Raw genomic sequence first — 12,956 nt, forward strand, 5'->3', positions numbered from 1 at the left:
CTCAGCTTTCAGTTTTCTATACTCTGTTTTGTGTGGGGTTCCTATTGCTCAGCTTTCAGTTTTCTATACTCTGTTTTCTGTGTGGTTCCTATTGCTCAGCTTTCAGTTTTCTATACTCTGTTTTGTGTGGGGTTCCTATTGCTCAGACTTCAGTTTTCTATACTCTGTTTTGTGTGGGGTTCCTATTGCTCAGCTTTCAGTTTTCTATACTCTGTTTTGTCTGGGGTTCCTATGCTCAGCTTTCAGTTTTCTATACTCTGTTTTGTGTGGGGTTCCTATTGCTCAGCTTTCAGTTTTCTATACTCTGTTTTGTCTGGGGTTCCTATGCTCAGCTTTCAGTTTTCTATACTCTGTTTTGTGTGGGGTTCCTATTGCTCAGACTTCAGTTTTCTATACTCTGTTTTGTGTGGGGTTCCTATTGCTCAGCTTTCAGTTTTCTATACTCTGTTTTGTGTGGGGTTCCTATTGCTCAGCTTTCAGTTTTCTATACTCTGTTTTGTGTGGGGTTCCTATTGCTCAGCTTTCAGTTTTCTATACTCTGTTTTGTGTGGGGTTCCTATTGCTCAGCTTTCAGTTTTCTATACTCTGTTTTGTGTGGGGTTCCTATTGCTCAGCTTTCAGTTTTCTATACTCTGTTTTGTGTGGGGTTCCTATTGCTCAGACTTCAGTTTTCTATACTCTGTTTTGTGTGGGGTTCCTATTGCTCAGCTTTCAGTTTTCTATACTCTGTTTTGTGTGGGGTTCCTATTGCTCAGCTTTCAGTTTTCTATACTCTGTTTTCTGTGTGGTTCCTATTGCTCAGCTTTCAGTTTTCTATACTCTGTTTTGTGTGGGGTTCCTATTGCTCAGACTTCAGTTTTCTATACTCTGTTTTGTGTGGGGTTCCTATTGCTCAGCTTTCAGTTTTCTATACTCTGTTTTGTGTGGGGTTCCTATTGCTCAGCTTTCAGTTTTCTATACTCTGTTTTGTGTGGGGTTCCTATTGCTCAGCTTTCAGTTTTCTATACTCTGTTTTGTGTGGGGTTCCTATTGCTCAGCTTTCAGTTTTCTATACTCTGTTTTGTGTGGGGTTCCTATTGCTCAGCTTTCAGTTTTCTATACTCTGTTTTGTGTGGGGTTCCTATTGCTCAGCTTTCAGTTTTCTATACTCTGTTTTGTGTGGGGTTCCTATTGCTCAGACTTCAGTTTTCTATACTCTGTTTTGTGTGGGGTTCCTATTGCTCAGCTTTCAGTTTTCTATACTCTGTTTTGTGTGGGGTTCCTATTGCTCAGCTTTCAGTTTTCTATACTCTGTTTTGTGTGGGGTTCCTATTGCTCAGCTTTCAGTTTTCTATACTCTGTTTTGTGTGGGGTTCCTATTGCTCAGCTTTCAGTTTTCTATACTCTGTTTTGTGTGGGGTTCCTATTGCTCAGCTTTCAGTTTTCTATACTCTGTTTTGTGTGGGGTTCCTATTGCTCAGCTTTCAGTTTTCTATACTCTGTTTTCTGTGTGGTTCCTATTGCTCAGCTTTCAGTTTTCTATACTCTGTTTTGTGTGGGGTTCCTATTGCTCAGCTTTCAGTTTTCTATACTCTGTTTTGTGTGGGGTTCCTATTGCTCAGCTTTCAGTTTTCTATACTCTGTTTTGTGTGGGGTTCCTATTGCTCAGCTTTCAGTTTTCTATACTCTGTTTTGTGTGGGGTTCCTATTGCTCAGCTTTCAGTTTTCTATACTCTGTTTTGTGTGGGGTTCCTATTGCTCAGACTTCAGTTTTCTATACTCTGTTTTGTCTGGGGTTCCTATTGCTCAGCTTTCAGTTTTCTATACTCTGTTTTGTGTGGGGTTCCTATTGCTCAGACTTCAGTTTTCTATACTCTGTTTTGTGTGGGGTTCCTATTGCTCAGCTTTCAGTTTTCTATACTCTGTTTTGTGTGGGGTTCCTATTGCTCAGCTTTCAGTTTTCTATACTCTGTTTTGTGTGGGGTTCCTATTGCTCAGCTTTCAGTTTTCTATACTCTGTTTTGTGTGGGGTTCCTATTGCTCAGCTTTCAGTTTTCTATACTCTGTTTTGTGTGGGGTTCCTATTGCTCAGCTTTCAGTTTTCTATACTCTGTTTTGTGTGGGGTTCCTATTGCTCAGCTTTCAGTTTTCTATACTCTGTTTTGTGTGGGGTTCCTATTGCTCAGCTTTCAGTTTTCTATACTCTGTTTTGTGTGGGGTTCCTATTGCTCAGCTTTCAGTTTTCTATACTCTGTTTTGTGTGGGGTTCCTATTGCTCAGCTTTCAGTTTTCTATACTCTGTTTTGTGTGGGGTTCCTATTGCTCAGCTTTCAGTTTTCTATACTCTGTTTTGTGTGGGGTTCCTATTGCTCAGACTTTAGTTTTCTATACTCTGTTTTGTGTGGGGTTCCTATTGCTCAGCTTTCAGTTTTCTATACTCTGTTTTGTGTGGGGTTCCTATTGCTCAGCTTTCAGTTTTCTATACTCTGTTTTGTGTGGGGTTCCTATTGCTCAGCTTTCAGTTTTCTATACTCTGTTTTGTGTGGGGTTCCTATTGCTCAGCTTTCAGTTTTCTATACTCTGTTTTGTGTGGGGTTCCTATTGCTCAGCTTTCAGTTTTCTATACTCTGTTTTGTGTGGGGTTCCTATTGCTCAGACTTTAGTTTTCTATACTCTGTTTTGTGTGGGGTTCCTATTGCTCAGCTTTCAGTTTTCTATACTCTGTTTTGTGTGGGGTTCCTATTGCTCAGCTTTCAGTTTTCTATACTCTGTTTTGTGTGGGGTTCCTATTGCTCAGCTTTCAGTTTTCTATACTCTGTTTTGTGTGGGGTTCCTATTGCTCAGCTTTCAGTTTTCTATACTCTGTTTTGTGTGGGGTTCCTATTGCTCAGCTTTCAGTTTTCTATACTCTGTTTTGTGTGGGGTTCCTATTGCTCAGCTTTCAGTTTTCTATACTCTGTTTTGTGTGGGGTTCCTATTGCTCAGCTTTCAGTTTTCTATACTCTGTTTTGTGTGGGGTTCCTGTTGCTCAGCTTTCAGTTTTCTATACTCTGTTTTGTGTACTGTTGTTTGTCTTTTGGTCTTTTTCTTTTTTGCCATGTCAATTTATTTAATACCATGAGTTTGAATGTTTTATTTTGCCTCTCTTTTAAAATAAATGCATTCAGTGTTAAATGGACTTATCTAAATTGTTGGCTTTTAATTGTAAGGGTGTGTATACAAAAACAAATGTATTTAGGGTAAGCTTTATATTTAGAATTTATGACAAACAAGAATGTGTCCCCAGTACACGAATGCCCCACTTGCACTATCATTTTCTATGTTCAGTGGACCGTGAAATTGGGGTAAACCTTCTAATTTGGCATTAAAATTTAAAAGATCATATCATAGGGAACATGTATACTAAGTTTGAAGTCGATTGGACTTCAACTTCATCAAAAACTACTTCGACCAAAAACTTTAACCTGAAGCGGGACAGACGGACGAACGAACGGACGAACAGACGGACGAACGGACGGACAGACCAGAAAACATAATGCCCCTCTACTATCGTAGGTGGGACATAAAAATGTTGAAGACAGATACTTATTTGAGGGATCTAACAAAACCAATAAAACATAATGTTTGTTCAGAGTTACTTGTTTAAATAAAGAGATCTTTCAAAAATCTATTTGGGTTCATTTCTCATAACAGGGATTGCTTAAGAACAAATATTTTAGAATTTTGAAGGTAGTCTGTATCAAAATACAGGAAGTCTTTCAGAAGTGTGATGTGGAAAGCTGCTCAAAAGGTTTGGTCTCTCAAACCAAGGATTACTCGGGTCCTTTTTGCTGAGGTTGTACTTACAGGCATCCATTGGATTTCATGTCCTACAAAGTGGGTAAAAACAACCAATTAAAATAATAATACACAGTTATTTAACCATAAGCAAATAATAAGCAAAAAAAAAAACCTATCACATCTTTCTTCTGTTCCTTCCAATGATATGCAATATATAAAACACAATTCTGCATACTGTGGATTCATTTGTTTTCATTGGTACCAATTTTCGTAAATCTGTATGTTTGTGGATATTTGATTTTGTGGTTTTGCTGAGGTCTGCATACAAGCCTATAGAAAATTTGCCATTCATTGATCATTTAATTTCTAGGTTTACCTGTAACCACAAAATTCACAAAAATTGCTATCCAACGCATACTAATGCATCCACAGTAATAAAAAGTTGATATTTGCAAGTATTCAAATACATGTGTACATCATACAAATAAATATGGTCATTGGATAGACATTTTTCCTTTATAATGTTTTTTCTGTTCTGAATACACCATTGGACATCTTAGAATTAAACTCCCATTCAGTAACAGATTAAGCAGAAGTTATCTCCCATGAAAAGAGCTATTTGTTTAAAAATCAGGAGTTTACTCAGTTAATAGTCAATGTATGTTTATGTTCTAGGCTTGAACCACTGACCAGAATTAATATACAAAAGGCCATTTCATATTCTTGTAAATTAAGCAAATCCTTATTTTTTTTCATATTACCAGATAAAGGTAAACTCCTATGAGCAGTTGCCTGTTTATGTGGAAAATGACCAACTATCTAATACATGTTTTGAAAAGTAAACATAGCAGTATGGACTTTGCTCCTTGTTGAAGGCTGTACAGTGACCTATAATTGTTAATTACTGTGTCATTTGGTCTTTTGTGGAGAGATTTCTATTTGTCAATCATACCACATCTTCTTTGTTATATAGCAACAACAAAAATAAGAACACAAAAAGTACAACAGAAACTTTACTGAAGTACTTTGGATTTATTTATTTTCGTGGGTATCAATTTTTGTGGAATGAGGAAATCTTGTATTTTCGTGGATATTTGATTTCGTGGTTTGTCGAAGTCTGTATACAAACCCAACAGTAAATGTGTTATTCGTTGAACATTTAAATTTGTGGTTAACCTGTGCCGACGAAAAACCACAAAAATTTGTATCCCACGAATAATAATAAATTCACAGTACACAAATAATGAAATATGACATAATTCCTGCATTTTCCTGACACAAAACCTGTCAATAAACTCCTTACCTGTGTTCCCCTTCCATAGATATCTCCATTTTCCATCTTTACTCCATCCCATGGATCACATTTCCAATGTTCCTATATGAATATATTTTTTTTTCATTATAAAAAGTAAAATCACAAAAATACTGAACTTAGAGGAAGATCAATTGGGAAAGTCCATAATCACATGGCAAAATCAAATAACAAAACGCATCAAAAAAGAATGGACAAAAACTGTCATATTCCTGACTTGGTACAGGCATTTTCAAATGTAGAAAATGGTGGATTAAACCTGGTTCTATAGCGCTAACCCTCTCACTTTAATGACAGTCTCATCAATTTCCGATATTTTTACATTGATGCGTTAAATAAACAGACACAATAAATATAATAGTCAAAATATGGGTACATCAGTCATCATCGTTTAACAATTATAAAAGGAACAATTTAACAGAACACAAAAACATCTACTATCTACGAACACATTTATTGATTTGAGTGTCTGTGGTCAGAAAATTCTATACGTCACATAAATTTGTCGTTCAATGTGCGTACAAACAATTTTAAAATTTTCATGGGAATGTTAGCATACAGGGTTAAAAAATCAAAAGTATGTAAGAATAAATTTAAACTAGTCCAAAAGTTATATATAGAATTTATAAGAATCCAAAAATAGTTAATTCCACTACGCGATTGAATGATTTTGACGTTTGTGGTTCAACGTATATAGTAATTCATAATAGAAATATATCATAATGACATATAATAGAACAATATCATACTGACGGGATTTTCAAAGTACAGAGTCACGTTATAAGAACAAAAGAAATACAAAAAGTCGCAAATACAAAACAAACCACAAAAAAATTAAAGCCAATACAAACACATTGACGAGATGTATAAGTACCGAGCCATGTGAAACGGATATCACATGAAACCATTCAACAGTAAAAGTAATATTAATAATAGAACAAAGACAAATGAAAGAACTATAAAACACGTTGTTAAGATGATAAACAACATCAGTACAAAGAATCTATACATCAAGACCATGGTGTATTATTTGAGAAGTTGATACGGAATATTTATCAACAAGGTCTTGGTACCTTCCGATGAACTTTTTTAGAAAAAGAACGAGACGTTCTTTGACATACCCCTGTTTCATCAACTTTCTACTCAGACACTGATGACGTATTACAAAGTCTGAGTAGGAGCTGCAAGCTCTTGAATATCGAATAAGTTGGGAAATATATATCCCATATGCAGGTGAAGTTGGTATATTGCTACTAAGGTGGGGGAAATTTATGATTTCAAAATTAAAATCGTCTCGTTTGTCATAGATTCTGGTACTGAGATGACTGTGTAAGTCAAATTCGAGATATAAGTCTAAAAATGAGGCGGAGGAAGTCGTGTCTGTTGTTTCTTTAATCTCTAGTTCTGGGGGATATATTAATGGAACCCAATCAGAAAAGTTCGGATTGTTTATGGAAAGAACATCATCAATATATCTGAAAGTGAAATTAAATAATCTGGCTTCTTTGATTCTCTTGTTTTTTACAAGTGTCTGGAGGAACTCCGATTCATATGAAAATAAGAAGAGGTCGGCAAGAAGAGGCGCACAGTTTGTTCCCATAGGAATGCCGACAATTTGTTGGAAAAGTCTACCTCCGAACTCAACAAATATGTTGTCGATAAGAAACTCCAGGATACTGACCACTTGTTCTTCTGTGTAGCATATTTTACCTTTTTGTTTGTCACTATTTACGAAATATGCCTTATGAAATCCCAAAGTAATAAATTTATAGCGTATGCTACCATTTTTATGTTGAAAGGCATTGTGGATTATTTCTTTTAGGCGATTTTTCAATTGGTGGTATACAGGGTTGAAAAATCAAAAGTTTTGATGGAACTAATTTCAGAAAAAGACCGAAATTTAAAATTGTCTAGAAGTTCTTTAGAATTTTTAAGAATCCACATATGGTTAATACCACTACGCGAGTAAACAGTTTCACAGTATTTCTGAAGACCCTCTTTCACTGCGGACAGAATATTAGTCAATCTAATGGACAATTCTTTAGTAGAACATGAAGATGAGCCCGCAATATACCGTTGTTTGTACGAAATTTTATGAAGCTTTGGTATCCAATACAAACAAGGTAAGTCCTCCGAATTAACTATTTTTCAAAACATTTTTTTCATGAACTATATGAACTTGCCCATGAAATTTAAGTTTGTAGCCTTCTAGAAAGAAAAATTAGTTGTTAACCATTAAAAGAAATTGTGTATTAAAATGGACATAGCAATAAACTTTTGGCAATGTTAAAAATGTTGTTTGCTCTATTTTCTTACTGTTGTGGAGGGTAATGAAAACATGCAATTTTATCTTTCTGAAATCTTTATACCTCAAATACAGGAACAACATCAGTGTGTGAATTCAGTACAACTGATGGCAGTGAGGGGTCACTTCCTTCCCATGTCATTATACCTACAATTCTTCCAGGGTGCACCTGTAAAGGAGTAAAAACAAATAAAAATAATAATGCATCTGTTGCTTGGAGCCTTTCAGTAACACATTTCCAACTACAGTGAAATGAAAATCTGGGTCAAAACCCTAACCTGTCATATTAAAAAATTTGTTTTCAGACTACCGCGGTATATGTCATAGGTGTTCTTTTAGGTAAAAGTTTTTAAAATGAATCATATTTTCTAAAATTTTTAACTTTAACTGAGAATTAGTGAAATTAGTGACTTTATTAATTGGAACATTTGGACTTTATTTATTTGTAAATTGTTTTGGCATCATTATTATTATTTGGACCTGTTACTATATATAAATTTGTTACAACTTGCTGCTTGATTTATAGTTTTGCCTGCCATTGCTTAAGTCTTGCGAAAGACTGACCCCCTGTGCCTTGGGCTGTGCATGTTCGATAGTCCCCCTTAAACTCGACGTGCATTGGCTCTTGGTGACAGATTTGGTGGCGGGCCCGTTGGCATCATTTCGATCCATTTAGCTTTGGCATGGCATTATTATTAGCAACAGCTTTCAAAATTACTTTTAAATTATCTACTTACAAAATTTGCGAGGGAATTTCGTAACTAAAATTCAACTGAAGGAACAGCAGAGAATGAGAATCAACTATTGAAGCTAAGTAACTTATTGGAATATTATTTATTATTTTATCTTTACAGTTATATTCAAATTTTCATAGTTTCAGCAAATATTATGCAAGATTGAATTTAACTAGATTAAAAATATAATTAGTTTTAAATCTGTAAAAGTCATTGGTAGTATTCAAATGAATTTTGTTTTCATAGTCTACCATTTACAGAAGTCTAATTATAATCTTGTTTAGTTTCAGTTTTCAACTTTAAAAGTTGCTGTACCAAAGTTGGCAAACTAATTGTAAAGAAAGACAACTGCAGTGTGTGAACAAAATAGAACTACTACAGAGACTAAAGATAAGTAGCTTTTGAAATAATGATATTCATAATTATTCTCGAAATTAAATTGCTAGTTATCAAAGCAAAAAGTTTCTTCAAAGAAAAGTTGTGAATATATATAAATTATTGAGACTGCTAATAAATTTAAGACATTTTGTAGTTTTACACACATTTTATATAGCATATTGCCTTTTTATTCTGTAAATATATTTTATCTAATATAGCCAAAATTCTTTTAGTAGAAGTCATGGGAAAGAAAAGAATTAAGAATATATGGTGCTGCAAAAGATCAAAATGTGCAAGTCTTTCAACTGTTACAGCAAGAGAAGCAGATATAGAATTTAAATCATCTTTAGAAAGAAACTTCATGTACCTGAACATTGAAAATTCAAATCAAAAGTGCTTAATTGACAGTGGAGCCACTATAAGTTGTATAAGTCAACATCTTTTAAGACAACTAAAACCTCAAGCTGACATACAGAGATCATCAATTTTTAGTGGAGTTGGAGTATGCGGAGAAGTACACCCAGTGCTAGGAAAAACTATTTTGGAAATTAGATTCGGCGAACACAAAATTTTACAGAACTTTCACATTTTTGAAACGCTTCATTCAAAAATACTTCTTGGTTTGGACTTCTTGGTAACTCATAAGGTTAATTTGGATTTTGAAAAAATGACAATATCTGTGCCTAATGTAACAGTAAAAGATAGTGCTACACTGAAAGGAAAGGAGAACATGGTGTCTACAGTTACTGTTCCAACATTCATAGATGACAACGTTCAGATTGCCATGGCAACCACAGCGGATTTAGTCGAAATACAACCGCAATCTGAAATCATAATTCCAGTACATGTTGGAAAGTTTAAACATGGAACAACAGTAATTTTAGAACCTAAAGGAAACTTATCCATTGAACATCAAGTAGCAGGAGGGAAGACAATTTCTACAGTGTTAAGAGGCATAGCTTCATACAGACTTATGAATCCTACAAATTCAACCGTTTACATTCCCAGGAGGACTAAAATTGCGAAAGCCGAAACTATACAGTCGAACCGTGTTACAAAGTTCACAGAAGGATCATCTGCTCCTATAAATTCTCTTAGTGAAACAACTGGTAATCAACTTTGTAGTGAACTTTCAGAACTAGGATTTAATTTAGACAATTTAGAACTTACAGTGGAACAAAAACAACAAATTCAAAATTTTCTAATTCAAAATAGGGACATATTTGCAAAGGATTTAAGTGAACTGGGACATACCAACTTGCATTACCACACAATTTATACTGGTGATGCAAAACCAATAAGTGCTGCTCCATATAGACAATCTCCACAAATGCGCAAAGAACTAGACAAACAACTTGATGAAATGGAAAGAAATAATATTATTGAGGAATCTACTTCACCATGGCATAGTCCAGTCGTACTTGTTAAGAAAAGAAATGGAAGTATACGCGTATGTGTAGATTATAGAGCTTTAAACCGTATAACAGAACCCATGTCAGCAGTGATTCCAACTATGACAGATATATTCGACACTTTAGCAGATTCAAAACCAGAACTATTTTCATCTCTCGATTTAACGTCAGGATTTTGGCAGGTCCCGCTAGACCCAACAACAAAGCATAAAAGTGCATTCATTACGCATAAAGGTGTATATGAATTTAATAGACTTCCGTTTGGTATGATGAACTCTCCATTAACTTTTCAATGTTTAATGACAAAAGTGCTAAAGGATTTAAATTTCAAAATTGCATTAGTTTACATTGATGACATTCTAATTTTCTCAAAGAACTTTGAAGACCACCTTAATCACCTTCAACAAGTGTTTACCAACCTCCGTGAAGCAAACCTGAAACTTAATCCTGAAAAATGTAAATTCGCGACAAGAACAATCAAGTACCTGGGACATGTTATATCAAAAGATGGCATCCGCGTCAATCCTGAAAATACAGATAAAGTTAAGGATTTCTCCAGACCAACTACTGCAAAGCAAGTGAAAAGTTTCTTAGGAATGGCAAACTACTATAGGAAATTTGTGAAAGACTATGCCCACATAGCAGCTCCATTAACAAAGCTTTTAAAGAAAGATCAAAGATTCAAGTGGACTTCAGAATGTGATATAGCGTTTCAAAATTTAAAAGACCGTTTGACATCAGCTCCAATTTTATCGTTTCCTCATTTAGACAAACCTTTCATTTTAGCAACAGATTCTTCAGAGTTTTCAAATGGATATATTTTAAGCCAGATTCAAAATGGATTAGAACATGTGATTGCTTATGGAGGTAGACAATTAAGGGGTTCAGAACTTAAGTGGCATATTACTGACAAAGAAGCTTTAGCATTAGTAGAAGGAGTTCAACATTTTAAACATTATTTGGCAAATCAAGAGTTCACAGTGTATACAGACAATATTTCAGTAAAATACCTTCAGAAAATCAAAGATTGTCAGGGAAGACTTGGTAGGTGGAGTTTGCTATTACAAGGATATAATTTTAAAATTCAACATCGCGCAGGATCTAAAAACCCAGCAGACTGCTTATCCAGACAAAAACATTTAGAAATTAACAATAGTGCTTCTTATGACTCTAGTGAACTTGCAGACCATTTAGGCTCCATAGATATACCAAAAGAATATAGCGAAGTAACATTTATATATAAGGGTGAAAATGAAGATGCCGTAATTTCAAGTTTACAAACCGCGACAATCAATGATATTCAATTAACCAATTTAGCCGAAGAACAAGAGACATGTAGAGACTTTGCGGATATCATTAAATATAAACAGACAGGACGAGTACCACAGAATCCAGAACTTGCAAGGGCAGTCGTAGCAGAATCTTACAACTTTGAGTTAGAAGATGGAATTTTAAAACACTTCTACTCAAAACGTTGTAAGAAAGTGCCTAAAGATGAACGACTTGTCAAACAGATTGCAGTTCCAAGGAATCTCCGTGATTCAATACTCAAGGCCTATCATGACTGCATTCTGGGAGGAGGACATCAAGGATTTGAGCGAACATATGCTGCAATTAGAAACAAATATTTTTGGCCAACAATGTATAGTGACATTAATCAATATGTAAAAACGTGTGAAGTGTGCCAGCAGTCCAAACGTGCTTTTAATTCAAAACCACCACCTTTACAACCACAACCAACAAATGATATTTTTGGACGATGGCATATGGATATTTTAAGTGGCCTTCCAACAACCAAAGATAAATACAAACATGTTCTACTCGTAGTTGATAGTTATTCAAAATGGTGTGAAGCTTTTCCGTTAAGATCTGAAGAAGCAGGTGAAGTTGCAAATGTGTTATATAGAGAAATAATATCCCGTTATGGTGCTCCTAGAACTCTTTTATCTGACCGCGGACGTAATTTTGTTTCAAATTTAGTTAAAGCGCTTTCGGAACTGTTCAATATAAAAAGACACCTTACTAGCTCATACCATCCGCAGACAAATGGTGCATGTGAAAGAATGAACTCTGTAATTTTACAAGCATTAAGAGCCTATACAAAAGATCAACAAGATGATTGGTATGATGTGCTACCAGGAATTTTAATGGCTTATCGTGCTACACCTGCAACTCAATCGACTGATTATTCACCATTCTTTTTACTCTATGGACGAGAAATGACATTACCCATTGACACCGCGTTAATACCAAAAGATCGTTTGGCACAAGATCACAAAATATTTTTAAGCAGAATTCTTCAAAATTTAGAAACTTCAAGAAAAATAGCTGCTAAGAACATCAAGCAAGCTCAAGAAAGATATAAACAACAATATGACAAAAAATCTAAAGAACCTGAATTTCAACCAGCTCAACGTGTTTGGCTTTATTGTACCAAAGTTCCTGTAGGAAAAGCACCAAAATTACATAGAAAATGGTCAGGACCTTATTATATAACCCGCATTGGTCCAAATAGTACTTACAAACTTAGGAATTGTGCAACAAACAAAGAGGTTGTGTCAATGGTGAACGCGCAACGAATGAAGCCATATTACGATCCAAAAGACAGACCGACTAATTTACCAGATGAGTTTCAAAATGACAACGAAGAACTGAATCCAGAAGAAATACAAGATGACAACATCAATGATAATGATCAACTTTTACCGAACAATTGTCAACAACCTGTGCCACCAATCAACAACAATGGAATTAATAGGCAACAACCACCTATTCCTGTAATTAACAACAATAGGCCAACTCAGAACCAACAACAACTTCCTGTTGATAGAATCAATAACAGACAACAAAATCAACAACCAGCACAAAATAGTGAAACAAATAAGAGAAGTGCAAGCCCTTCAGGAGATTCAACCGTAAATCAACCAGTTAAAGACAACAAGCCATCTTGTCAGGATTGTAAGAACAATAAGTGTAAAGCATTCAAAGAAGAGGAGATTCACCAAGTTCTATCATCAGTCAGAGGTAACGGAACATTATACTATAAACTTAAGTTT

General features: G+C 35.0%; 1 protein-coding gene across 1 annotated transcript in view; it reads right to left on the reverse strand.

Moving 5' to 3' along the window:
• LOC139494006 (aminoacylase-1-like) overlaps positions 1-12,956 on the reverse strand; it is a 39,641-nt gene that overhangs the window by 19,180 nt on the left and 7,505 nt on the right. The window contains exons 3-5 of the mRNA XM_071282176.1: positions 7,441-7,545; positions 5,063-5,134; positions 3,826-3,848 (exon numbers count right to left, since the gene is read on the reverse strand). Of these exons, the coding sequence (XP_071138277.1) occupies positions 3,826-3,848; positions 5,063-5,134; positions 7,441-7,545 (200 nt within the window). The remainder of the gene's footprint in view (positions 1-3,825; positions 3,849-5,062; positions 5,135-7,440; positions 7,546-12,956) is intronic.

Source organism: Mytilus edulis, chromosome 1 (assembly GCF_963676685.1).
Source record: "Mytilus edulis chromosome 1, xbMytEdul2.2, whole genome shotgun sequence".
Taxonomy (NCBI): domain Eukaryota; kingdom Metazoa; phylum Mollusca; class Bivalvia; order Mytilida; family Mytilidae; genus Mytilus; species Mytilus edulis.